The sequence below is a fragment of the Vespula vulgaris genome, chromosome 16, assembly GCF_905475345.1.
Source record: "Vespula vulgaris chromosome 16, iyVesVulg1.1, whole genome shotgun sequence".
In the NCBI taxonomy this organism is placed as follows: domain Eukaryota; kingdom Metazoa; phylum Arthropoda; class Insecta; order Hymenoptera; family Vespidae; genus Vespula; species Vespula vulgaris.
Window position 1 is genome coordinate 1,031,541 of NC_066601.1, and position 25,960 is coordinate 1,057,500.

Sequence of the window (25,960 nt, forward strand, 5' to 3'; positions counted from 1 at the left end):
AAATAATGAAAACATTATTATTTTATCACTTTCAGGAAAAATGAGGGTTTTATAAATAACTTATTCTGAAAATAAATTCAAAGAACATATCTAATAATATTATATATTATACATTATATATTATATATAATATTAAGAGTGCGATAGATATTATATAAATCTATGAAATAAACAACATAAACTAATAAAAACGATTATTGATATATAAATAAAACGATATTTTATCAATTCTTGAAAAAAATAAAAGCTCGTTAAATGACGTATTCTTAGAACAAATCGAAAGAAAATTTCTAATCGTATTAGGTGTATATATTTAGCACTATGACAGGATAAGGTTTTATAAAGATGTAAAAGGGTATAAATTAAGATCCTTTCAGGTTTAATAGGTATATGAAAGGTCTCTCTCTCTCTTTCTCTTTCAAACTTATAATCGATAAGGTTTACTTTATGGGTGTTAGAAAATTGTTCTAGAATAGTAATAAAGAGTAAGAGAGAGAGAGATAGATAGATAAAGAGAGAAAGAAAGAGTAAGAGAGAGATCGAAGCTATTGAAAAATCAACGCCATTTCAGTATACGACGTCCGTTTCGTGTCTTTGACAGGAAAGATATCGTTTCCACCAGCTTGGCTCGAGTTTAACACGCGCACGAGAGAAGAGAAACAGAGAGAGAGAGAGAGAAAGAGAGAGAGAGAGAGAGAGAAACGCTTTTAGGTAATGATCCATGTATGATCGATAACTCGCTTGGTTCGTCCTGTGGAATAACGTTAACGCGTTCACGTGTTCTTTCAAACTTTTGATAATGCGAAATAAAAGTTTTCTTTTAAAGAAACTCTTCTATGGTTTGTCTATGTATTGAAATCGTAATATTTGACTATAAATTGATATAACTTACGTATATGTGTGTGTGTGTGTTTATATATTTTATACATGTATATGTGTATTTATATCGTATTAAAGTGAGAAGTAGTTAGTTCACGTAGATCGACATTACTAATTTATCATAAGATTAACTTCGTCGATAGTTTCCTGAAAGTTTCGATCGTGCATAATCGAGTTAATTCGTTAACGATCGGCTATTATTCTCCGTGTGGTTAGATATTTCGTTTCTATGGGATTAATGCGATCAATTTGGAAATTTTCAAAGTATATGTTTGTCTTGTTTTATTGACAATTATTATATATAAATATAATAAGCGTGTATAGATTCGAAGTAATTATTTACTACACGATTTTAAAAAAGAATATATATATATGTGTGCGCATGTGTATGTATGTTTATTAAAAATTCCTACATCATGAATTAATATCGATATTTATATTCAATTAATTATATTAAAACAAAAACATGCAATATTACAATAAATTTCTAATCGTATTTGTAATCGATAAATTATCATTGCGATATAATAAGAATATAAATGAGAGAGAGATAGATAGATAAATAGATAGATTAATTGATAAGATAGACAAATAAATAGATAGATAGATACAGAGAGATAGAGAAAAAGAAAGATAGAGAATAAATTAAAATCCCCATTAAAACTGATAATCCATCGCATGCTCAATAAATACTCGCATTTACGAGAAATTCGATAGAAACTTGCAAAAGCTCTTTGCTTCTATAACTCCGTCTCTATATCTCACAGTCTGTCTCGAATAGCTCGAAGGTACCCAGGCACAGGCTTAATTTGCATTCCGGCGCGCGCATAATCCCAAACCGTCCAATATAATCCATCGTTACGCTTTCCTCCCTTAGCGTGAAACCGATGGAGCGTTGAGAGAGAAGATACGAAAGGATATATATATATATAATATATATAGATACATAGATAGATAGATATACAGATAGATAGAGAGAGAGAGAGAGAGAGAGAGAGAGAGAGAGATAGGTGACGAGCCACAAAGTCCATCGTTTCGATCGCTTTACCTAGCACGAATTACCGCCTCAAGCCCTTAACGTGGATCAAAGGGATGAGAGACTTGGCAGCTTCCTTTTTCCTTCCCTTTCTCTCTCTCTCTCTCTCTCTCTCTTTCTATATATATATATATCTTTCTCTCTCTTTCGTATTGAAACTCGTCTTAACATATACGAATCCCAAGGTATTCGCTTTATCGCGTTTAGAAAGTGGCCCGATGTGCCTTTCATAAAGGTATATAGAAGGTGTGTTTGATACTCTCTGCTAGCAATTCAAGGAGAAACATATACCTAGAGATAGAGATACAGATAATAGAAAAGCGATTGATCTCTGAAAAACCCCTTAGGATATACATACAATATACGTTTTATTGGATTTTCCTATTTTCCAAAATAAATATATCGTCGATACGTTTTTATTCCGCGTTTAAATATACGATTCTGAGGTGGAGAGGGGGTGAGGGTGATCGTTCGTTCTTCTAATAAGTCAATACGTAAATGGAATAATAAATGTCGCTGGTACGATTGAATTTAATTTTGAACGATATTAAGTGTTTTATTTTCTTTTTCACTTTTGACAGGTGGCAGTGAAGATAATCGATACCCAACATGGTCGGCAAGATTACGTAATGAAGAATTTAACTCGGGAGGCTAAGCTATTATCGATGTTGCAACATCCGAGCATCGTTAGACTCTACGAAACGATTCAGGTGATTAGGTATTTATAAAAGAGAAAAATAAAAAAAAATTTCTTTTCTTTTTCTATGACAAATTAACCCGTTTACGGCGTTATTGTAGTTAAATGTACAATGATATAGACGTAGATCATGGGGGTCACAACTCGTAAAACGCGTTGCAAAACTTTGAAGACCTTTTTTTCTATCTCTCTCCGATCTTGTTCACCCTCATTCTTCTCTCTCTCTCTCTCTCTCTCTCTCTCTCTCTCTCTCTCTTTCTATTTCTTTCTATCTCTTTCTATCTCGTCAGAATTCTATGACAAATCGGTAGCCTCCTAAAATTTCGCCAGCCGCGGAGCCAGTTAACGCCACCCAAGAGGGATGATCCATCTTTCTGGCTTTAATTAAACGTGCCATTTAACTGAATTTATAAACCTCTCGGGGGTTTAAAGGGAGAATTCAAAATGGGAAAATACAGGCAAGCACGCACGTACACGTACACGCACACACACTCACGCACGCATACTTTTCGTCGTCGCAAGCAAAAGCCGATCTTGATATTTATTTGTTAATTACAATAGAAAAAATAAACGTAATGGATAATACGAACAATTTGTTTGTTCTCTTTCCTTCCTTCTCTCTCTTTTTCTTTTCATACCATCGCTACGCAAAATCATTTCATTCGAATGTTCCACAATTGAATGATCGAATCAATCGATCACTCTTTAAATTTGTTCAATTATTATACGTTGACAACGAATAATCGTCTCGTATTAAATCTTTTTTTTTCCTCTTCATCTTCATCTTTAGGGACGCGTTAAAATGTCGTACTCAGTTACTAGCTCAAAATGTAATATACGTAAATGCGTGTACGCATATACATATATATATATATATATATATATATATATATATATATATGTAATAACTATTTATGTACGTAGTAGTATGTATATAATCCGCCCGCGTACCTGTAAATCGAGTTACTTTGACGCGAGCGTACGCGCTCGCGCGCACGTTCGCGTTAATTAAGTCACCATCCGCTTCCTGCTTCTCTTCTTCGTCGTTTAAATAGAGTAATGATATTCGAGAGGGCCGACGTGCGACGGTAATTACGATCGAGAACCTGTTTTCTAACTACCGTTTAAAACACTCCACACATATCACTTCTCACACATAGCTTTTCGACGTTTCCTTTTTTTTCTTTTTCATTTTTTTTTTTACTCTTTTTTCTTTCTCTCATTTAACACATCGCCAGGTCGATCATGATAACTCTTGCAAATCTCTTTCTCTCTTTCTATTCTTTTTCTTTTCCTTTTTTTTTTATATTCTTTTTTTTTTTTTTTTTTAAGATTATTTACCATCTTAGAATCTAATAATACTGTATGTTTTAACACCGAATTACGAGTTTATATTGGAGAAAATTAATGTGATGATATTAGTTAGAATTAAAGTGGACGAATTAATCGATTTTTTGAACTTCGTAATTACTGTACAGTCGTGTATAGTATATTTGTATTTTTCTTTCTTTTTTTTTTCCTTTCTGACAAAATATTAATTATTCGTTCGTCGATCGCGAATAAAAAGAAAGAGATATGTATGTGCGTTATGCAAAATTTACGTTTGGTATAATATATTTATATTATTCTTATTCTATAATATTCTGTCAATATAAATATATATTACACGTAAATTTATTATTAGAGAATATCTTTACTTAAATTAAAAGATCGATCGGTATGTTATATGGACATACATACGTAAATACGTCCATGGAGATTGATACGTATAATAAATAAATGCTAATGCGTTTATGCTTGTAATAATAATAATGATGATGATGATAATGATAATAAAAGAAGGATAGTAAATAATATATATATATCATAGCATATAATATGATATTTTTTAATTACAATAAACTATATCTTTAATAATAACGCGTATCAGCAAATAAATAAATATGTCCGATATAAATTTATCAAGTATCATAATTAAATTATTATTCATTAACGAGTATACAACTCACTACAATCTCACGATCCCTACAATTAACCGATAAATCATACATCATAATCAATAATCGATAAATACAACGAATTATAAGAAAGCTCGAGAAATGATCGAAGAACGTTTACTTCCAAATGATTTCTCTTAAAGGAAAAAATAGCAAAAAAAAAAAAAGAAAAAAAAAGAAAAGAAAAGAGAGAAAAAAAAAGAAAATGAAAAAAGAAAAATATTTATTTCCATTGGAGGATCCTGATAATCCTGAAAAATTTTACACGAAGGACGACACGAAATGAACGTTGAAATGGGTGTGGCGGTACGTTGGGTACTGCATTTTTGTACATTTTTGTACAGGAGTTGAATTCGTAAAGGATAAAAAGAGAAAGAAAAAGAGCTGGAGTAAGAGAAGGGGAAATAGGAGGGGGAATTTAGAAACAGGCCTTTTTATCGCGAACTCAGAGGGCGAAAGACCGTGAGCGGTGTTCGTTATCCATGGGCGCTGCCGTGGCTGTCGCAAACCGGGCTTGCAATTCGTTCGTTCCTCTAGTATAAGGGCTAAGCGCATTGTTTGACCGCGCTGCAGCGAACCTCGCGGAAATTACCTCCGTAATTAAAAGAATATTCCAACCCCTTGCTGGTTGCGGGTGCAAAGGGTGCCAAGTCTCCTTTTCTCTCTCTGTCTCTGTCTGTCTCTGTCTCTCTTTCTATTTTACATTATACATTCACTTACTCTCTCTTTTACACATACATTCTCTATCTCTCCATCACTTACTAACACACACACACACATATATGTACATATAGATCTGTTTCTCTCTTTCTCTTTCTCTAATATACGCATATACGTAATCTTTCCTTCTCTCTCTCTCTCTCTCTATCTTTCTCTCTATCTTTCTCTGTCTCTCTAACTCGTGAACTTCGATGGAAACCCTTTCGACGAGTAACAACCCCTACTCGTACTACCCTGGGAAGCTACATCTGCTGCTACCCTGAAAGTCGAGGGTCCAATAGAGAGAGTGTGAGAGAGAGAGAGAGAGAGAGTGAGTGAGTGAGTGGAAGGAAAGAGTAAAGAGAAAAAAGCTGCCTCGTGAGCTCTTTCATTCGGAAGGGGTCAAAAGGTGAAGGAGGATGAGGTGAAAGAGTGAGTGAGAGAGAGAGAGAGAGAGAGAAAGAGAGAGAGAATAAGAGAAGAGAGGAGAAGGAAGGGGGATGAGAAAGATCGGGTGCAAAGCAGTAGAGATTAAAAAAGCAAGCGTACTACACACGCAGCATGGTTAATAACGACAGTGAAAATGCTTCTATGTTGGATCGGGCTTGTCAACCCGGAGTACAAATTCGAAGTGTCATTACCGGCCCATCTTTGCCTCATCTTACGGATGCCTGCTCGTACGAACTCCTCGTTCGTAACATGCATTTTTACAATGGACCTTTCTAATTAAGCTCACTGCATATCCTATGTTTATGTATGTATGTCTGTGTGTGTGTGTGTTTTTTTTTAATATACATGCATGCATATATATATATATATATAATGTGTATGCATAAATTGAAGTTTTTGTATAGTTATTTTTCTTTTTTTTTTTGTTTTTTTATTTCTTTTTCTTTTCTTTTTCTTTTTTGTATATTTACATATACACGCTTTTACGTAGCTTTCTCTATATACGACACAAATGTTTCCTTTATCATACAATTGAAGAAAAAATTAATAATGTATATTCACAATAACATGTGGTTACTCTTTTCGGGAGAGTTTTGTATAAATTATAAATTTATATGTTCATGCCATTTGTTATTGTTATTACAGTTATTATCATCGGTTTCTTTTTTATATTTATCTGTGACATTACATATTTAAAAATAATAAATGTATTTTCATTGATTTATTTTTATTATAGCTTCTAGTTCGCAGATTTTGAAATATCGAAATAATAACTGTTATCCTTTTGTAATTTTGTTTATATAAATTATTATCTTCGTATAATCTATGTTATTAGATATTTGTAATTTTTCATAGAAATTAATATGTTTATCTAATATATTTCAATACATACTTGTGTACATTTGACAAATATAGAAATATTAATTATCACTGTTCACTTTCAATTCTATAATTTATTATCTATTAAAATTTTCATGAAATCACTTAATCCGTATTACATAAATATACTAAAATAAAGTTCGTCAACACGTTTGAAAAACAATTTCTTTTTTTTTACGATATACATGCATTTAGATTTCTCGTCAATAAGCCTGAAATAATAATCAAAACATTGAAAAGATATTTTACAAGCGTCGTATAACTTTTACAATGCTTATACAGCGTTTGAAAAATTTCATTTCTCCCGGCTGTCCGTCGATTCTTTTTTTTTTTTTTCTTTTTCAGAAAGGAAATAGATTACAGAGATAGAGATAAGAGATAGAGATAGAGACGGAGATAAAAAGAGATTAATGATCAACTTCCATAGAAAAATTCTCTTCAATGTTGGATTATTCGTCAAATGAAATTCCTGATGAATGCGAACGTCAATGTTATTCGCCGAGATAGGTAATTCAATATTCTGAGGGTAATATAACGCAAACTCGACAGGATTCTGGACAGGGAGGTCAGTTTCCGAAAATTAATTAGATCTCGTCGACGTTCTATGCCCTTAGGCGTGTATCGACGGAACGTAACACACGTTGAAATTGGAGAAAAACGAGGAAAACGAGAGGAAGGGAAGATCAAACGATTCGACGGGATATAACAAAAAAAAAAAAAAAGAAAACGAAAGCAAAAGAAAAAAGAACAAAACAAATATGTGTGTGTGTGTGTGGGGGTGTATCATACGTGTTACACGATAAAAAACAGAACGTTCGTATAACTTTTTTTTTCCTTTTTTTTTTTCTTCTTTTGCTACACCAAATTGAATAAAATCTATAGTTCTTGATTTCATCTAAATAAATATCTATTTCATATTCACGTATCGTAATCTTTATTGTAAGAGTAAGCAAATCGTTCGGAGTTTTCTCTCTATGCCTCTGTGTCTTTTTTTCTTTCTTTTTTTTTTCTTTGATATTCATTTTTGGATCCTTCGCAGCATCTGTGACTGCATAAAGCACGCAAGGTATATATATATATATATATATACACATATATTTTCTCATCTTTTCTGGTGTCATATGTATCGATTAGCAACGATATCTCTCTACCATAAGCTAGTCTTGAAAATATATTAAACGAATTAATAGAAAAAAAAGGAAAGAAGAAATGAAAGTATAAATAATATTTATATAAAGAAATAAGACGATAAGTATAATATAATCTCTATGATAAGGATCCTAACAATGACAATAATAATAATGATGATGATGATGATGATGATGATAATTAGTAGGAACTTAAATATACGCATCAACGATAATATAAATATTAAATATAATACATATAATATAATATATATATTATATTATATTATATATATATATGTAATATATAATGATAATATAAATATATATTATATATTTCGTTTTATTTTTATTATTACTAATTTTATATGATAAACATATGCACTAAATATCAAATTTAATTTTAATTTAATGTAGTTAAAAAAAAGTTTTTAAATATTAATATTATACATCGATGATATCAATGAATATTATTATTACTATCATTATTATTATCATTATTATTATTATTATTATGCAAAAGTTTTACTATTAGTCGTACAACGAACGACCCAATTTTCAATCGTATGACTTTATGCCGTTTACGATATTGTGAGTCGATTCATCAAACGAGATTGTCGAGTCTGTTTTATCCGAAAGAACGAGCACGACACAATCGATCATTCTGATAAAAGCTAGGGAAAAACAATAACGTGTGCGTTCTCGGCTCGAACAAGTTTTTGTTATAAAGCGAAATCGAATATTTCAAAAATATTCACTGTTAAAAAAAAAACCAGAAGGAAAAAATGATAAGACACTGAACGCATTACATTTTTCTACTTATCATTAGATCATCAAAATTATCACATTTGAAGTTTTTTATAATTTCATGTTATATCTTTTTATTCGATAAGTACAACCAAACTTTTTGTTTTTTCTTTTTTATGTTATCTTTATACAATTTTAAGGTTTCACATAATTTGTTAATGTATCGTTTATAATTGCAATCTATAACGATAATTTTTGTTAGATATAATTTAACAGATACGATATATGATGTTTTCTATAAAACCAATATAATTATTAAAATGATTTTAATAAAATAAAATTACCTATAATAAATAAACAGATATCAAACGTCTTAAGATTAATTTGCTTTCTAATTAAAAAAGAAAAGAATTAAATTGATTATAAAAAATACACAATATAGAACCACGTTATTAAGTATTAAGTAGATTATTGTCAATTATATAAACGTGTTAACAAATTACCTGATATTTTGTCGTAATTCCTTTTTATTATTTTTTTATTTCTTTCTTATAATAAAAAAAAGATATCTATATTGTAAAGCCAATTTTTTTATATTATAAAAAAAAAATTTTTTTTTAATCTTCTTTACCGATTAGATACGCTTCACTGTGATGTAACAAAAAAAAAACAAAACAGAGAAATAAAGAAGTTAAAAAAAAGTTAAAAAAAGAAAAAAAAAGTCGATCGATCAGACTTAAAATTGACAAATCTGAATTTCTTGAATATGAATAATTTGTCATGAAATTTCTTCAAACTGACGAATCGAAAATAATAAAGGATAGATATTGTTCATCCCTTTTAAAAAGTTATTCGATAATGACCGGTATACTTTGATAAAGGCACAATGACGCAAGGGTGTTTCATTCTCATCGGGATCGCGGCGGGTTTAATCGGATTATGTCGAAACCGTAAGATATATGACCCTCGTATACGATTCAATTTCTGTCCATAAATTTTATCCGCTCGATTTAAATGGCACGCACGCGAGTACGAGCTTCACTGAAGTACCCAGAATCCCGTAGGAGAAAATATCTCTTTCTCTCTCTCTCTCTCTCTCTCTCTCTCTGTGTCTATCTATATCTGTATCTATCTCTTTTTCTCTTTCTCTGCACATATGTGAAAGATGCGCCGTCTTTTCTCGGCTGAACGCCGAAAGAAAGAAAGAAAGAAAAAAAGATAAAAAAGAACAAGAAAGTATAAAAAAAAAAAAAAATTCTTCTTCGAGAAACTTGCCAAAATAGAAGAATGTATGAAGTATATACTTGCCAAATGGTATAAGAGAACGCTCTCTGTACGGTAAAATTGACTTTCTAATGAGAGAGAGAGAGAGAGTATCGTAAGCCAACATTTCATTCCTCCCCAACATCCTCCTTATCACTTTTTATCGAATGTATCGAGAAAATGGGCGGACTCGAGAATACGTATCTTCTTGATTATATTATACGTTCGAATGGATTGAAATGAACTATTCCTAAACTTTTTATATATCCTTTGTCATTGAAAACGAATGTAACGTTTGAAAGATATATGTATTTGAATGTAACAATACATGTATATTCGTAATTCTATCTGAAATAATTCTATTTTACGACTCTTAATTCTTGATCATATAAGAGAAAAGAAAAAGTACTTTTTCTATTGAAATTCTTAATCGAAAATCACAATCTTATAAAAAGTAAACATATATTATTTGTCTGTTTCACGATCGGATGAACAAACCGTATCTCTGTGTACATTACTATCGAAAATGAAATATTGAAAATTAAAAGAAGAAAGAATTAATCCGTATTATTATTTACATTCGAGTGATAACGAAAAAAGATAATCGCACGTTGTTTATGTATTTTCTATAGCAGAAAAAAAAGATATATATATACATATATACATAAAGAGAAAGAAATAATTGTAATAAAAAGATCCTCGTTAAAAATCATTACGAGTAATTAGGTTCGTACGTTTTTTTTCGAACGATTATATTTAACAAAAAAATTAACAAATAAATAAGCGAACGAACGAACGAACGAACGAACGAACGAACGAACGAACGAACGAATGAACGAACGACAAAAAAAGAAAAAGAAAAAAACGAAAAGAATTTTGATATCATTCTTAGTACCGTTCCAAACACGTCGCAAAGCGAGATCGTCATGGAGCGTCAACGCCATAGTTAATTTGTGTAACATGTTCGCAGTACGGATCTGTATACTACCTCGTGATGGAACTTGCAACCGGTGGCGACCTGTGCACCCACATTAAGCAACAACCAAGCGGCATGCTCGATGAGATGACCGCCAAGCTCTACGCCAGACAGCTGGTCGGTGCGTTGAAACACATGCACTCCAGGGGAATCGTTCATCGGTGAGTCGGCAAAGAGAATTATTTATCTTCTAGCAACGTTATATCTACGTTATATGTATTCGTATATCTATATGTATATATATATATATATGTATATGTATATGTATATGTATATGTATATGTATATGTATATGTATATTCCCATCCTCGAATCATAATCCCGTTTTGATGTACCACCGTTAGTCCTCGTCTATCCTATTTCGAGTAACTGATCAAATATTTAATTCTTCGGTCTGACGCATCGTCTAGCCTTTTCCATGTACCTATATACGTGTATATGTGTGTATATATATGTGTGTGTGTGTGTGTATGTACGTATATATGTATCCATCATCGATCTATGTCGTCGTACTTTCATATATCATTCATATTGAAATATTTTGGAAACTAAAAGATTTTAACCTTTTCTTTTTTTGTTTTTTTTCTTTTTCTTTATTAAATTATTAAACATTACAAACTAGGTATCGTGATTACGAAGAAGAATATTTATATGTATGAATGTATGTAATCATTCATTCGTATCGTTAGTTTAATCAATGTATTTATCGGAAAGTTTCTCTTATATTTTCATACTAAATGATTATCGAAGAATTTTTCATAGAGAAATCTTAGGAATAGTTAAAAGTAAATAATGATAATAATAATAATATAATATTATAAGAGATATTTCTATATAATGACAATATAGAGTTACGAAGTAATCTTATAACATCGAAATGCAATATTTTTTTCTTTTCAATTATGAAAAGTGGTAAAGAACGATGAATAAGCCTTAATAGTTAATCTATATATACATATATTTAAATTTTATATAGATATCTAATAAAAATAATTATAAAAACAAATAGTAATAAAAAGAGAATTATGAAAGATTGTAATAAACATATATAGTAAAAATAATTCTAAAGAAATAAATGTAAAATAATAATAATAATAATAAAAAGTTACATAAGAAAATGTAAAGAAATATATCATAATATAAGAAAATATTGAAAGAATAATTAAAATTTTAATAAAGATATAATAACGATAATTATAAAATTAAATAATAACGATAACAATAACGAACAACAATAACAATAATAATAATAATATAAAGTGATAAGAGACAGTATAAAGTAATATGTTGAGTTTGGAAATTCAAGAAGAGAGGTAATGTAGTTGACTGTTTATGTACACGTGGGATGATTACCCACGCAGTGTCAAACACCCAGACGAAGGTGTAAACTATGTGCGAGTATAAAAGATGCAATGTGAGTTTCGTATCTCTCGTATACATTTTCAAAACCAACTACATTTTAACGACCATTAATTACGGTACGTGATGCTCTGAGAAAACAGTTTATTACTCTCATCGTCTCTCTGAGAAGTAGCATATTCGTTTCCATGAATATAGTTAGTTCTAGTGACACGTAGGAAACGTATGTAATCGGTCATTACCATACTCTACCAACTACTATTTATGTATATTTGTATGTATGTATATATAGAAATATATATGTATGTATATACTTTACGAACAGCTGCCACTCGACTTGATATCTTCTGTTTTATGATGACCTTTTTATTGAATATTATTAAATAATAAACGATTTAAAGGAAAAGAGAGAAATTACTGTATCTTAAGTATCGAATTAAATCGATGATTAAATTTTTATTTATTTATTTATTTATTTATTTATATTTTTGTATGATTTATTTCTTTTCCTTTTTTACGAGTATAAGAAAAAAAAAAAAGAACTGATCAAATTCGTGTTAATAAATGCAAATTATTTTATTAATCGTATTAGTAATCGATCTAACGTCGCGATATATTATGCATGTTATATTTATTTGAAAAATAAATAATTATATACAAGTGTATGTCAATCATGAAGAATATGTAAAGATTATATATATGTTTTTTTTCATTTGAAATTGTTTACTAAAATTTTATTTTTAATAAAACTATTTATATACTTATATATAATTTGAAAAATCGTTCATTCTATTATTTCATTAATTAATTATACACATATAATAATCGATACCATACCATCAAACGATTCTCGATCGTTTATATTTTCTGTCTGCTGCGTTAAAAAAAAAAAAGATATACCGTATATGAATCACGTTTAAATATAATTTATTACGATGATCGTTCGACGAGATATTTTCTTCGAGTTTAAAAAAACCAAAAAAATCCAAAAGAAAAGAGAGAGAGAGAACAGAAAAAAATAGAGAAAAAAAGTAAAAGAATCGACGAAAAAGATGGTAAGAGGAAATTTTTCAGGGGCGTTTATGAAACACACCGGTGAAGGGCTCCAAGTTGTTGCCTTTGGAGCGAACGATCCTGTAATAAAGGGAAACACGTGACGCCCGAACGAGGCCGAGAGTTGAACAACGTCGTCGTCGTTGCGCCGTTCAAAAGAGATTTGCGAATATAAAGCAGGCAACACACAATATGCGATACACCCGTCGGTAGTTTGCTTCCGCGTCAAAAGTGCAAACTCTCAATCTCGGATGATGGTGATAGATCGTCTCTCACGTTCAAACTTGGTGAGGGTTGTGTGTCAGAGTTTAAGAAAAGAAAGAAAAAAAAAAAATTATCGGGAACTACGATCGAGGCTGCCACCCTCTTTCGATCTCCCATCATCCCTTATTGTACGTTTTTATTCGAAGGATTAAATCGTTTCTAAGAATTATTAAATGAAAATTATCGGGATGGAATGAATTTGTTTATTAATAATATTTATATGTATATTATTTGTAATCAATTAATAATTATTTATTATATTAATATTAATTATTATTATAATATACAAATTATATATATATATATATATATATATATATATATATATATTATATATATTATTAGCAAGATGTGGTCGATAATTTTATAATAAAAGTATTAATCTCCAATGTTAATTATTCGAATAATGTTATAAACGAATTATCATAAAATTTATTTAATAAGAATAATTTTGTTGATAATTATTAACGATTCTTAATTATTGATGATAATTTTTCTGTTATAAATCGTAACATCACAAAATTATATCTTATCTAATATTAATAAAATATCACAACATTACTTAATATTACAAAATCGTGATATCTGTAGGGTCGCAAAGAATCTCTTAAGATATTTTACTCACTTTAATTCGTGTTCAAGTTAAAAAAACAATCTAACACGAGTATTAACCACGATATTGATCATTTCGAACGTCGAGTCTATAGAACGCCATATTGAAATTAGTTTTATAAAAAGAAAAAAAAAAAAAAAGAAAAAGGAAAACATGCAAATTGTTCAAAATACACGCCCGAAACCATCGAACTGTATGTTACTCGAAAAGAAGAGAAGAGAAAAAAATGGGGCGTGTAAATTTTTCTCAAAAAAAAAATAAAAAAGTAAAAAAACAAAAATAAAAAAAAAACGAAAAAACAGAAATACGGATTTAATGCATCGCTGAGGTAACGAAAAAAAAAATAAATAAATAAATAAATAAAAGGAAAGAAAAGAAAAAAATATCTTTATGATATAATATAAATATATAATATCATACACAAACACACCCCCATCAAAGATAGCTTAATCTAATGATAACTCACCCTCTTTAAGAATCAAATCGACTTTATATATCTTCTAGTATCTTCGCACTTTTTCGGGAATTACGAAACTCAAAAGAAACATTCTTGAGTCGTGAAATCGGATATCCTTCGTACGAAATAGAAACGTCCCATGGCTACCCTTCGACGAGTTTCCTCTATATCGCGAAGGACTCGCGTACGAGCTGATCCAGATTAGAAGGGACCTTTCGATATTTTTCTATTCCTATATACGAGTATGGCTTTCAAAGAATATATATATATATATATATTCTATATAGTATCTCTCTCTTTTTTTCATCCTTTGTGGTAAGGACCAGTCAGTACCTCTTATGAGGATACGTAGCCAATATCCTGATCCTCGGTAGGCGGATAATTGATCCGTACTTTTCCCTCGTTCGGTTCAACTTCGTCGTTTTCACGTAGACCGACGATAATTCTCCTTCTCTTTCTCTTTCTCTCTCTAATTTTCTCTTCTTTTTGTCTTTCCATTTCTTTTTATTTCTCTTCTTCTCTCTCTTTCTCTCTTTATTTCTCTCTAATTTTCTCTCTTTTTTTCTCTTTCTATCTCTTCCTATTTCTTTCTATTCTCTCTTTTTCTCTATCCCTCTGTAATTTTCTCTCTCCCTTTCTCTTTCTATTTCTCTACATTCCCTTCTTTCTTCCTCTCTCTCTCTCTCTCTCTCTCTCTCTCTCTATCTCATTCTCCTTCTCTTTTTCTTTATTTATAAATCTTTTTTTAAAAAACATATACGAACGACAGAAAAAAGAGAAAAAAATAAAAACGAAAGAAAGAAAAAAAGAAAGAAAGAAAGAAACGAAGAAAGGAAGAAAGGAAGGAAGGAAGGAAGGAAGGAAGGAAAGTGAAGAAGGGAAAAAGCTTTGTCCTTTGCTAGGCTTAGCCCTCTTCATCCTAAAGGACCGTACCGAATATCTTGAACCTTTCGTTTTAATTCCAACGAACGCCTCCGGTTTGCTCTTCCATTATTTGTCGGACAAAGCGAACGCTGCTGCTCTTCGATGCCCAAGGGTATCGACTTCCGGCGAATCTCGAACGAACCGAGATTACAGTTTTCCGATATATGCTATTTCTCTCTCACTCTTTTTCACTCTCTTTCTCTCTTTCTTTTTCTCTTTCTCTCTCTCTCTCTCTTTCTTTTTTGCTTTCTTTCTTTCTTTCAGTTTCTTTGCGAATCCAACCAAGAGAAGTTTATCGGGTCTTTATGAACTACAAAAAGGAAGAAGGAGCTCTTTGGGAAAGTGGAAAAGTCGGAAGTTGGCCGAACAAATGTTATAACAGACGTAGTTTTACTTTCCGAGAAAAATGTTCACGACGATTCCTAGACTTTTACGTTTTCATTGTACTTTCGGGAAAGACGATATAAATCATGTTTTTTTTTCTTCTTTTCCTCTTCTTTCTCCTTTTTTTTATCCTTCGTTTCTTAAGATAATTCTTGCGAAGTAGAATTTTATTTAATGGTACGTAAATTAATATGTATATATATATATATATGTTTCTATTGAATTTTTTTTGTTTATAATTATTTTCCGACACGACTCTTCATCAAGTCTTTGTTTTCAATCTAGTTGTTAATTAAAAAAAAAAAAGGAAAGTAAATTTCAACGTAATAAAACGGTTTTTAATTAATCAACGACAGTATCTCTTTCTTTTCTTTTTCTAATGCTTCATTTAACGACAAAGAAAAGATATGTATATATATATATATATATATCATTCAAATTTCTAGCTATCAATTAAAATATTTAAACAGAAGGAATAGAAAATTATTCAAATACAGTTTATATTATTGATTCAATATCAATATATGTATTATTTCAATACACACACAGTATTTTATAAAACAAAATAATTTATAAAAAGAATATAAAATATCGAAGATACCACAAGCATGCTTGATAAAAATTTCAAAAAAGAAAACATAAAGAAAAAATTTATATAAAATTCAAATGAAATTTATCACACACGTACACACATACTAACTACTCAAATTAATTAATTAAAATCTCTCTGCCATACTTAATTGCATAAAAAAAAGAAGAATAGAGAAAAAGAAAGAAATAGAAAGAAGGAACATCGCAACTAAGAAGAATAACAATCAACACGAAAAGTTTCTACCGTTATGATTTAGGATAAGTCAGTCGTTTCAACATCTTTCAGTTAGGTTTGCTTCTAAGCATGGGAAAAAAAGTGGTAGAAAAAAGGAAAAAAACAGAAAGAGGAGAGAAACAGAGAGAGAGAGAGAGAGAGAGAGAGAGAGAGAGAGAGAAAGAAAGAGAGAGAAAAATTATAACATCGCAAAGTATCTATCTAGCTAGACGTTAATGGGTACGAGCACTCAGATTACTCACCAAAGTACAGTACTTACGCCTCTGTATATCCTTCCATGCCGTTATAAGTTAGCGCTCGCGTGCACTGAGCGCACACAGAACACACACAAAGTGTACAGAGGGCACACAACACTACTTACTTCGGTCCAAACTGCTTCCTCCGCTAATCAGGTTTACGACTACTTAATTGGCTCCGTAGAGACGCGCGCGCGCGTATCCAACCATCGACCTTGACCTCATGGAATGTCCCTTATTTTCATTATCTTCTCACAATCCTAACTCGTTCGAAATATTTTCTTTTTGGAAATCTTTTTATCCTGTTGAATTTGTCTACATCGAATTTGTTAGATTAATTAATATCGTATGTTACGATCAATGCGTCGTTCGATTTGAAGAGAAGAAATAATAAATGTAGAGAAGAAAAAGAAAGAAAAGTGAAGAATAAGGTATGAGATTTTGAGATAATAAAAGTAGGTTTGAAAGTAATGAAGTGAGGGTTAGATGAAATTAATATGGTTTAGTTAAAATAAGGTTTAAGTAAACGTTTGTTTGATATTTAAAGATAATTGAATATATATATATATATATATATATATATATATATATATATATAATTAATGTAATTAATATATTATAATAATGTTTAAATAAACGTTAGAATATATATATTATATATTATATATATATAATTATAGTTAAAATTTATAATATATAATTTATAATTTATACCTCTTATGTTAGAAGATTTTCGATCATCTCGTTACGACGTTCACTCTAGTATGACCTAAACGTTACTGATATGAGTCAATCTCCTTTAGTCAAATGATAAACTAATGAAAACAAAATAAGAATGAACAAGGCATCAGAAGAAATGAAAACAAAATAGAGGTTCACATTGCCATATAATAACCAAAGATAAACATTTGATTGAAATATTTGCCCGGTCGTTCCTTCAAAAGAATCATAACAAGGATTTAGATAATATAGTTTGAATAATATGAAATTAATTTAGTGATAGTTAACATTTGGATGTCGGACGTCGTACTAGGCACATACTAATATCGAAATCTTTCTTAAATAATAATTAGTACAGTAAAAAGTAGAGAAATATCGCTTTTCTTATACGTAAAGTTTGACTTAAATAAAAAATTAAATAAGAGTTTCTAAATATTTTTATAATACTTGAAGTTGTATATTCGTATATCTTTTTGGTAAATATTTTTTTTTGGAATTAATTAAATAAAAGAAAACTAGAGCATATAAGGAGTAAACTTTATTCGCATCGAAATACTAAAACTTTTTCTTAAAACATTCTAAAAGTAATTACAATCGATGGTCAATTAATTCTTTATTGAAAATTCCAATGGCACTGTGCGACAAGAAGAAAATAAAAAATAAACAAAAAGAAACTTATTACTCCGGGATAAAATTAATTATGCTTTGTATGATTTTATCGTTGATTAAACACCGATTTCGAACTTACGTTCTATCATTTGTTCGAAACAAATTTTTCTTTTTTTGAAATTTTCTAACTTTAAACTAACTATTAAACACTGGAACAGTCAGTTTATATACTTAACTTTTCGAAACACCAAATGTATTAATATAAAATACTAAATATAAATGATATTAAATAAAAATGATATTAATTTAAGTAAATTTCGATAGAATTTCTTTATTTTTTTTTCCTCTACGATCATTAAATGATAAAAGATCGTACGACTTGTAATATAAATGATTTCTACCGTTTCGTTGTTAATTCATAAATTCAAGATACTACGATCTTTCGTATAAAAATGATTTATAAAATCGATATATATATATATATATATATATATATATATATATATATATAAAATGAGATAGTTAACTCATATAACAGTGAATAGAATTATCTTAAAAATTCTTTCGAAAGGAATTTTTCAGAGAAGATGATAATAAGAGATAAAGTCGGAAACTTAGATCTTCATAGTCTTCCTGTTACCTAGATTGCTTCGAAATTTTCATGACTCATTACCTTACAGAGAATTCTCGTTTCTTGTTCGCAAGAATATTACGGACGTACTTACTTACTCGAAGTGTATTTTAACGAAGCACAACCAACCTGTGACCACGAGTGTGAGAATAACTGTCAACGTTTCTTTCGTATTTCTTGCCTTTAATGGGGGAGTGAAACTTCTTGGTAAATAGTAGCAAGTATAAAGTTCTTTTTTCTCTCTTTTTTCCTTTCTTTTCTTTTTTTATTTTTATATTCCTTCCCATCTGAAGATATCTTGCTGCTTTAAAAAAGTCTCTAACTTTTATGAACTGATCTTGACTAACAAGAGGAGAAACTTTAATTCTTGGAAAGAACGTAGATCGAGTCGTCAAAATTATTACAGAGTATGACAGAGATATTGCTGGATTTATATATATATATGTGTGTGTGGGTGTGTATATACAGTTTGATTTGAATATAGTTGAATAGAGAGTTAAATAATATGTATATATATATTTTTTTTTTATAAAATATAATCTATATCCTGACACCTTTAAAACAATCGTTCGCTAACAAATTAATATCCTCAAACACGTTAAAATTAATACTAATAAAATTCTAGTTGATCCTTAAAATTTACTATGCATAGCTATACATAAGATATCATTCGTTCTATACAATGTTTTTAATATTACATAAAAATTCAAAGAATTAATTTTTTTTCTTGTTTTTTTTTCTTCTCTCAATTTCTATTTGAATTAATTTCTATTTGAATTCTAAAATATATACATGTATATACATTTCCTTTTATAAAATATAATCTATATTCTCAGACATCTTTAAAAAACGTTCGTTAACACATTAACATCTTCAAACGCGTTAAAATTAATACTAATAAAATTCCAACTGATATCAAAAACTTACTACGTATACTTATACATAAGATATCATTCATTCTATAAAATATTTTTTAAAAATTAATCCTTTCTTCTTCTTTTCTTAATTCCTTTCCAATACATTTCTTGTACATTAGTTAAACATTTACACCGTATATATTCCAGAATTATACACGTAACAACGTTTAATAAATTTAATATCATAAGTAAACGTCGATCGAAATAAATGCACGTAGGTTCGCAGATGTAAACGATTTTAAAAAGAATATGAAGGGTCTTACGTTTCCCTTTAAGGTGATCCAGGTGTACGTAGAAAACTTTTTCGCGAAGTATGATTTGGACAATGAGAGAAAGAGAGAGAGAAAGAGAAAGAGAAAGAGAGAGAGAGAGAGAGAGAGAGAGAGAACGATATTTTCTCGTTTCCCTTGGCGGTACTTGACAGTAGCAAGATATAGGGATAGGGAGATGAACTCGATTGTTTCTCCACCTATAAAAGGAGCCAAACACGGTCTCTTTTCGAGAATAGAGACGTTCTCTCTCTTTCTATCCCTCTATCTTTCTCTCTCTCTTTCTCTCTCTCTCTCTCTCTGTCTTTCTTTCTTTCTCTCTTTCTCTCGTGACCTTGGGTTTACCCTCTTCGTTCAGTAGGAGGGCGCCATTACTGCACGGAAATTACCTCGAAATTAATTTAAACTTTCATAACGAGTAAACTGGCCTCCGAGACGGAGAAAGATAGATAGATAGAGAGAGAGAGAGAGAGAAAGAGAGAGAGAGAGAAAGAGATATAACTACTACTGAGATCATCTCGACAGGGACTAGCAGAAAATCGGGCTAACTCTTAACAGTCATCCTCAAAGCTTCCTCGTGAAATATTAATTAGCGAGAAGAGGGAACGTTAGGATGAGAATCTTCTTATCGTAACGCGTTTTCCCAGTTTTTCCGCGGGAAACTACTTGATCGATAGGATGAAAGTTGGAGAGAGAGAGAGAGAGAGAGAGAGAGAGAGAGAGAATGGGAATGAGTGATATAAATGATATATCAAAATAATAATTTTTTTCTATAGAAATAAGTAATCTTGAGAATATATAAAGATAAAATTATATGTAGATATATGTATTTATATATACTTGATCAAACAAATTTATAATACATGAATATTATAGAACGAATAATAAGAAAAAGAAACAAAGAAAGAGAAAAAAGGAAGAGAAATAATTTGTCAGAATTATTAGCTTTATGCAAATTCAAAGATAATCATGAAGAGATATGAAGAAGAAAATAAATAATATGTACTTAAATAATAAGCTGATAAACTTAATAAAATAAATAAATTTAAATAAATACAAGTACACAAAACTGATATTACAATATAAAGATAAGTAATAAACATACATATGTGATAAAAAATAAATTATGAGATAAATATGAAGAAGAAAGAAAAATAGAAATAGAAAGAGAGAGAAAGAGAAAGAGACAGATGGAAAGAGACAGAAAGATATCTTTTTTCTCTCTTTCTTTTTAACCAAGTTTTTCTTTTCTCCCTTCTTTCCTACAGTACCGGATGGTCGCGATGTTCGACGTGGTAGAGTAATTTGAGGGGAACCTAATCAAGATCCACTCGATAGGGTAGGTATAGTTCTCTGATCTACGGATAAATGCATCGCTTACTAAGCCCTGCTAAATCACTAGCTGTTAATCGTCGACAGCCCGTATCGTTCCTTCTCTCTCTCTCTCTCTCTCTCTCTCTCTCTCTCTCTTTTTCTCTCTCTCTTGCTCTTTCTGTTTTTCTTTTTCTCTGTCTCTAATAACCATTTTCCCCTGCAATTATTTTTACGCGGGTAGCTTTTACAATCGCAATCGTCCGGTAAAATGCATCGACTTTAATCGTCCACTTCCGTTTTGATATCGTCTATCCTTTCACACGTTAATACGACTACTAACGTTCTTTCTAATGAGCGTTTATAAGTGTCGTATATATCGCGTACACGTAAACAAGAAAATTATTCTTCTTATATTGACAAAATAAAAAAGGAAAAAAAAACAAGGAAAGTGGAACAAAAGATTCTCTTTTCCATTTTTTAAATCCTTCGATACACTTTATTTGAGCTAATTGCAAAATTCACGAATTATTTTGGCGGATTATGTGTGTAGTTATTTATTTATTTATTTATTTATTTATTTATTTACTTATATCGATTAAAGATATTCTTAATTAATATTACGTGTAACGATACTTTAGTCTTCTAATCGGTATTTATCAGTCTCGTTAATCGTATTAAAAAACAGTAAAATATTTAATAAATAAAAAATAACAAATTAGTCTTAGTTAAATATAAAGAAGAATTTTTTCGAGAGATTTTTCTTTTCGAACGATAACCAAAATTTATTTGACGAACTCCGTGTACAGTTATTTATTTCTTATATATTAGTTTATATTTCTTATACTAATGATTTATTAATCTCCTAATGAACATCATCGCGTACATAAATAATACAATTATTCTTCTCGTTAGATTAACAAAAAGAAAAAAAGAAAAAAAAGAAAAAAATCTTTCGATAAACATTATTTAAGCAATTACAAAATTATTGACGAATTATCTCACTTACTCTTACTATAATAATTTACATCTCACATATCGATTAAATATAATATCCTTAATCAATACTAATCTAAACGATACATCAATCTTCTAATAAACACTTACATCTCATCCATCCACAATATCGCGTTCGCAAATAATTCTATTTATTAACTTCTTCTTTGATTAACAAGAAACGAGAAGGTAAGAAACAAAAAAATAATGAAAGAAGAACGAGAAAGAAAAAATTGAAAAAATAAAAAAGAAAATGCTTCTCTATTTTATTGGAGCGATTGCAATGATGTAGTTTATTAGAGCGAAATCAATCGTTGATATATTTCTTAAAACAATTAAGGTTATCCTTAACTCGAAAGGTTCGAAGTAAAGAAAAGGAGAAAAGGGTGAGAGAGTAGAGGGAGGAGTCGAGGAAACGGTCGAGCAATTCGGTTCGAAATCACGCTTCTTGCCATGCTATTGAGAAAGAGAAAGAAAGAAAGAGAAAGAAAGAGAAAAAAAGACAGATAGATAGATAGATAGATAGAGAGAGAGAGAGAGAGAGAGAGAGAGAGAGAGAGAGAGTGAGTGAGTGAGAGAAAGAAAGAGGATGAGAAGATCGAAAACATGGATGAGATTGCGGGGGCGTAACATGAAATAGAGAGAGAGAGAGAAAGAGAGAGAGAGATAGAGAGAGAGAGAGAGAGAGAGAGAGAGAGAGAGAGAGAAAGTCGAAATCGATAAGCATGCGAAGGCAGACTCAGAAGAAAAACGAAAGGTGCGATGGCTCCCGATTCGATGCGCTTGCCTCGTCTTTCGTTCGATCGGCCAGAGTAGATTAATTTCTTCGAGACGCGACGCCTTCGAAAACTCCTCCACGATTGGAGAACTCACTTCGAAAATGTTTTTCCTCCTTTCGATCTCTGTCTCTCTCTCTCTCTCTCTCTCTCTCTTCCTCTTTCTTTCTTTCCCTCTCTTTTTAACAATCTATAATACCTAAGTGTGAGACGGATGGAAATCGAATTCGATCGTATATCTAATGTTTGTTTTCTTCTTCTCTAGTTTTTTTTTCTTTTTGCTTTTTTTTTTTCTTTTTTGTTCCTTTCAGACGTGACACGACTTCAAATCGAGATGGTTTTTGTAAAGGAAATTGTGGGGAAAGGAATGTTGTAGGAAAAATTGTGTAAAAGAGAAAAAGGATGTTCGTGAAGTAATGTGTTATTATCGATTGTATGTTATGATTAATATACTGATACGTGATTTATATTTTTTTTGGAAATTTTTTTCAAGAAAGAAATATATGTATATGTGTGTGTGTGTTATGTTAGGTATTGGGTAAATATTGAAATAGTTATATGTTTAATAGAATAATTATAGAATAATATTATTAATAATATTATGTTATAATTAATAATATTAATCAGATAATATTAATTATAGAATAATATTATCATATAAAATTTTACATTGTGAAATTTAATAATCCTGCAATTAGTAGTATATAGAACGAAATCATAAAATTATTTATTATTGAAATCATAAAAATTTCAATTCAATTTTTTTTTGTTTTTTAATAGCATGCAATTTCGAATTGACGTAGGTATTTACTATGCTTCGTGAAAAAAGAAATGATGCATTGTGCAAAAAAATAAATTTCTATAAAATGATGTATCATTGTTAATTATATATTTCGACGCGTGATTTATATATTTTTACAAATGTCTTTCAAGAAAAGAAAATATATATTATATTAGATATAAAGTGAATATTGAATAATATAAAAATTGCATTATCATATAAAATCTTATTTATCAAAATATGATAAATCCTCGATTATTTTATTTAATTATCAATATTTCTCTGTTCTATTTGTCGAAAATTTTCCAAAAAATATCAAATCCTAGTTATTAAATCTTAAAGTATAAAAATAAGAAGATAAAAATTGTTATTTTTTTACAAAATTCTAACTTTATTAAACCCTTTAATGTGTCGTAATTTGACAAGAACGCGAATCGTCAAACACGAAGGATTTAATCAAATTATTCTTCGAAGAAATCGCATTACTTTAGTTAAAAAAATTTTTTTCTACAACAATCCCCACGCAGAACGGGGGATAATCGAAATCGTGAAGTCGAACGTTCCATTCTTCTTTCTTCTTTTTTCCCCTTCTTCTTCTTCTTCTTATTCTTATTTTTTTTTTTTTTTAAGTAATATCTTCAAACTTATAATTAATTCGGTCCTTAACGAATTCTCAATCCCTGGGTTTCTCCCCGAAGATACATTCCCGCTGAAAAATATTTCTTGATACTCCTGGATCTTATTCGTCCTTTTTCTTTTTTTTTTTTTATTCATTCTTTTTTCCCGTTTTACATTTACTTCTTCCTCCTCTTCTTGTTCTTCTTCTTTCACTTTTTTTTCGAACGATATTAACTCTCATAGCCGTTTTAAAAGGATCACCCTATATATAAAAGAGCTCGGTTTCCTAGGTAAAGAGGAATGACTGTACCGTAAGGACGAAGGGAGCGACGAAGGTCCCTTCTAGGTCCAAAAGGGAAACGCAATTAGAGCCGAACCGCTTCGGTGTTAGGTGGAGCTTTCCGAAGCGTGCGAGGGGTGGCCGAACGCACGAGAAAATTTCTTTTTTGTCGGGACGAGGGGTAGGGACGTTTCATGGGCGGAGACCGAAAATACGAAAAGATGGTAGTCTTCGCTTGTGACATTCGGAAATCAATGGAAGAAAGTTCTTGAAGTACAAAAAAAGAAAAGAAAAAAAATTGGACTCTTCTTTGATACAGAGTCCAAAACAGCCCTACAAATGTATTGCGGTTATATCGCAATAAATTGTTATATCGTAAATACCCTACGATTTTTTTCCATTATTTTTAATAATAGATCTTGATTATTATTGGTAATCTTTGTTCGTTTTCTATTGTAGTTAAATACGATGTTTCTGATATAGAAGAAATTACATAATTGAAAATTGTTTGCTCTTGTTCTCCTTATATCGTGATTTTTATTAAGAATTTATTTAAATAGTAACTAATCTTGATAAGAGATAATTTAATTTTGTAAATAATTAATTTTGCGATGACCTTGTACAGAGAAAAGAATTCTTTTTTCTTTTCTTCTTTTTTTCTTCTTTCTTTTTATAAGAAATCTGTGAATTAAATTCTTAGTTACATCTTGATAATATTATTTTTTGATTTTTCCTTATATATATTTTTATATTCTTGCAAATATATTGTTTTGCTTTGGACATCAATTAAATTTATTAAATTTACAATGTAATTGTAATTAATAATTTTCATTAATACTATTTGCAAGAGAATATTTTACGTTAATGAATAATATTTTTTCTATCAAAAAGAAAGAAAAAAAATATATATATATATATATATATATATATATATTAAAACGAAAAAATTAATAGAATACTGCCGAACGAAATTCTATTCGCAAAGCTTTTATTTTCGAAGCATGGACATTTGATTATATTATAGAACGGAGTCCTATATATAAAACAGACAATTTCATAGTTGAACATAGAAAATGAAATAAACATTTGAGTATGGCGCCGGTTGTCGTAGATGTTTTTATTATATCCAAACACACATACGTGAATATATATATATATATATATATATATATATATATATATATAT

The 25,960-nt window shown here is 29.8% G+C and overlaps 1 protein-coding gene across 2 annotated transcripts in view; it reads left to right on the top strand.

Annotated features, from left to right (window-relative positions):
• The window catches only part of LOC127069638 (MAP/microtubule affinity-regulating kinase 3-like), a 347,554-nt gene that overhangs the window by 280,013 nt on the left and 41,581 nt on the right, over positions 1-25,960 (top strand). For both annotated transcript variants that reach the window (XM_051006841.1, XM_051006840.1), the window contains exons 2-3: positions 2,497-2,625; positions 10,745-10,911. In XM_051006841.1, coding sequence (XP_050862798.1) covers positions 2,497-2,625; positions 10,745-10,911 — 296 coding nt within the window. The remainder of the gene's footprint in view (positions 1-2,496; positions 2,626-10,744; positions 10,912-25,960) is intronic.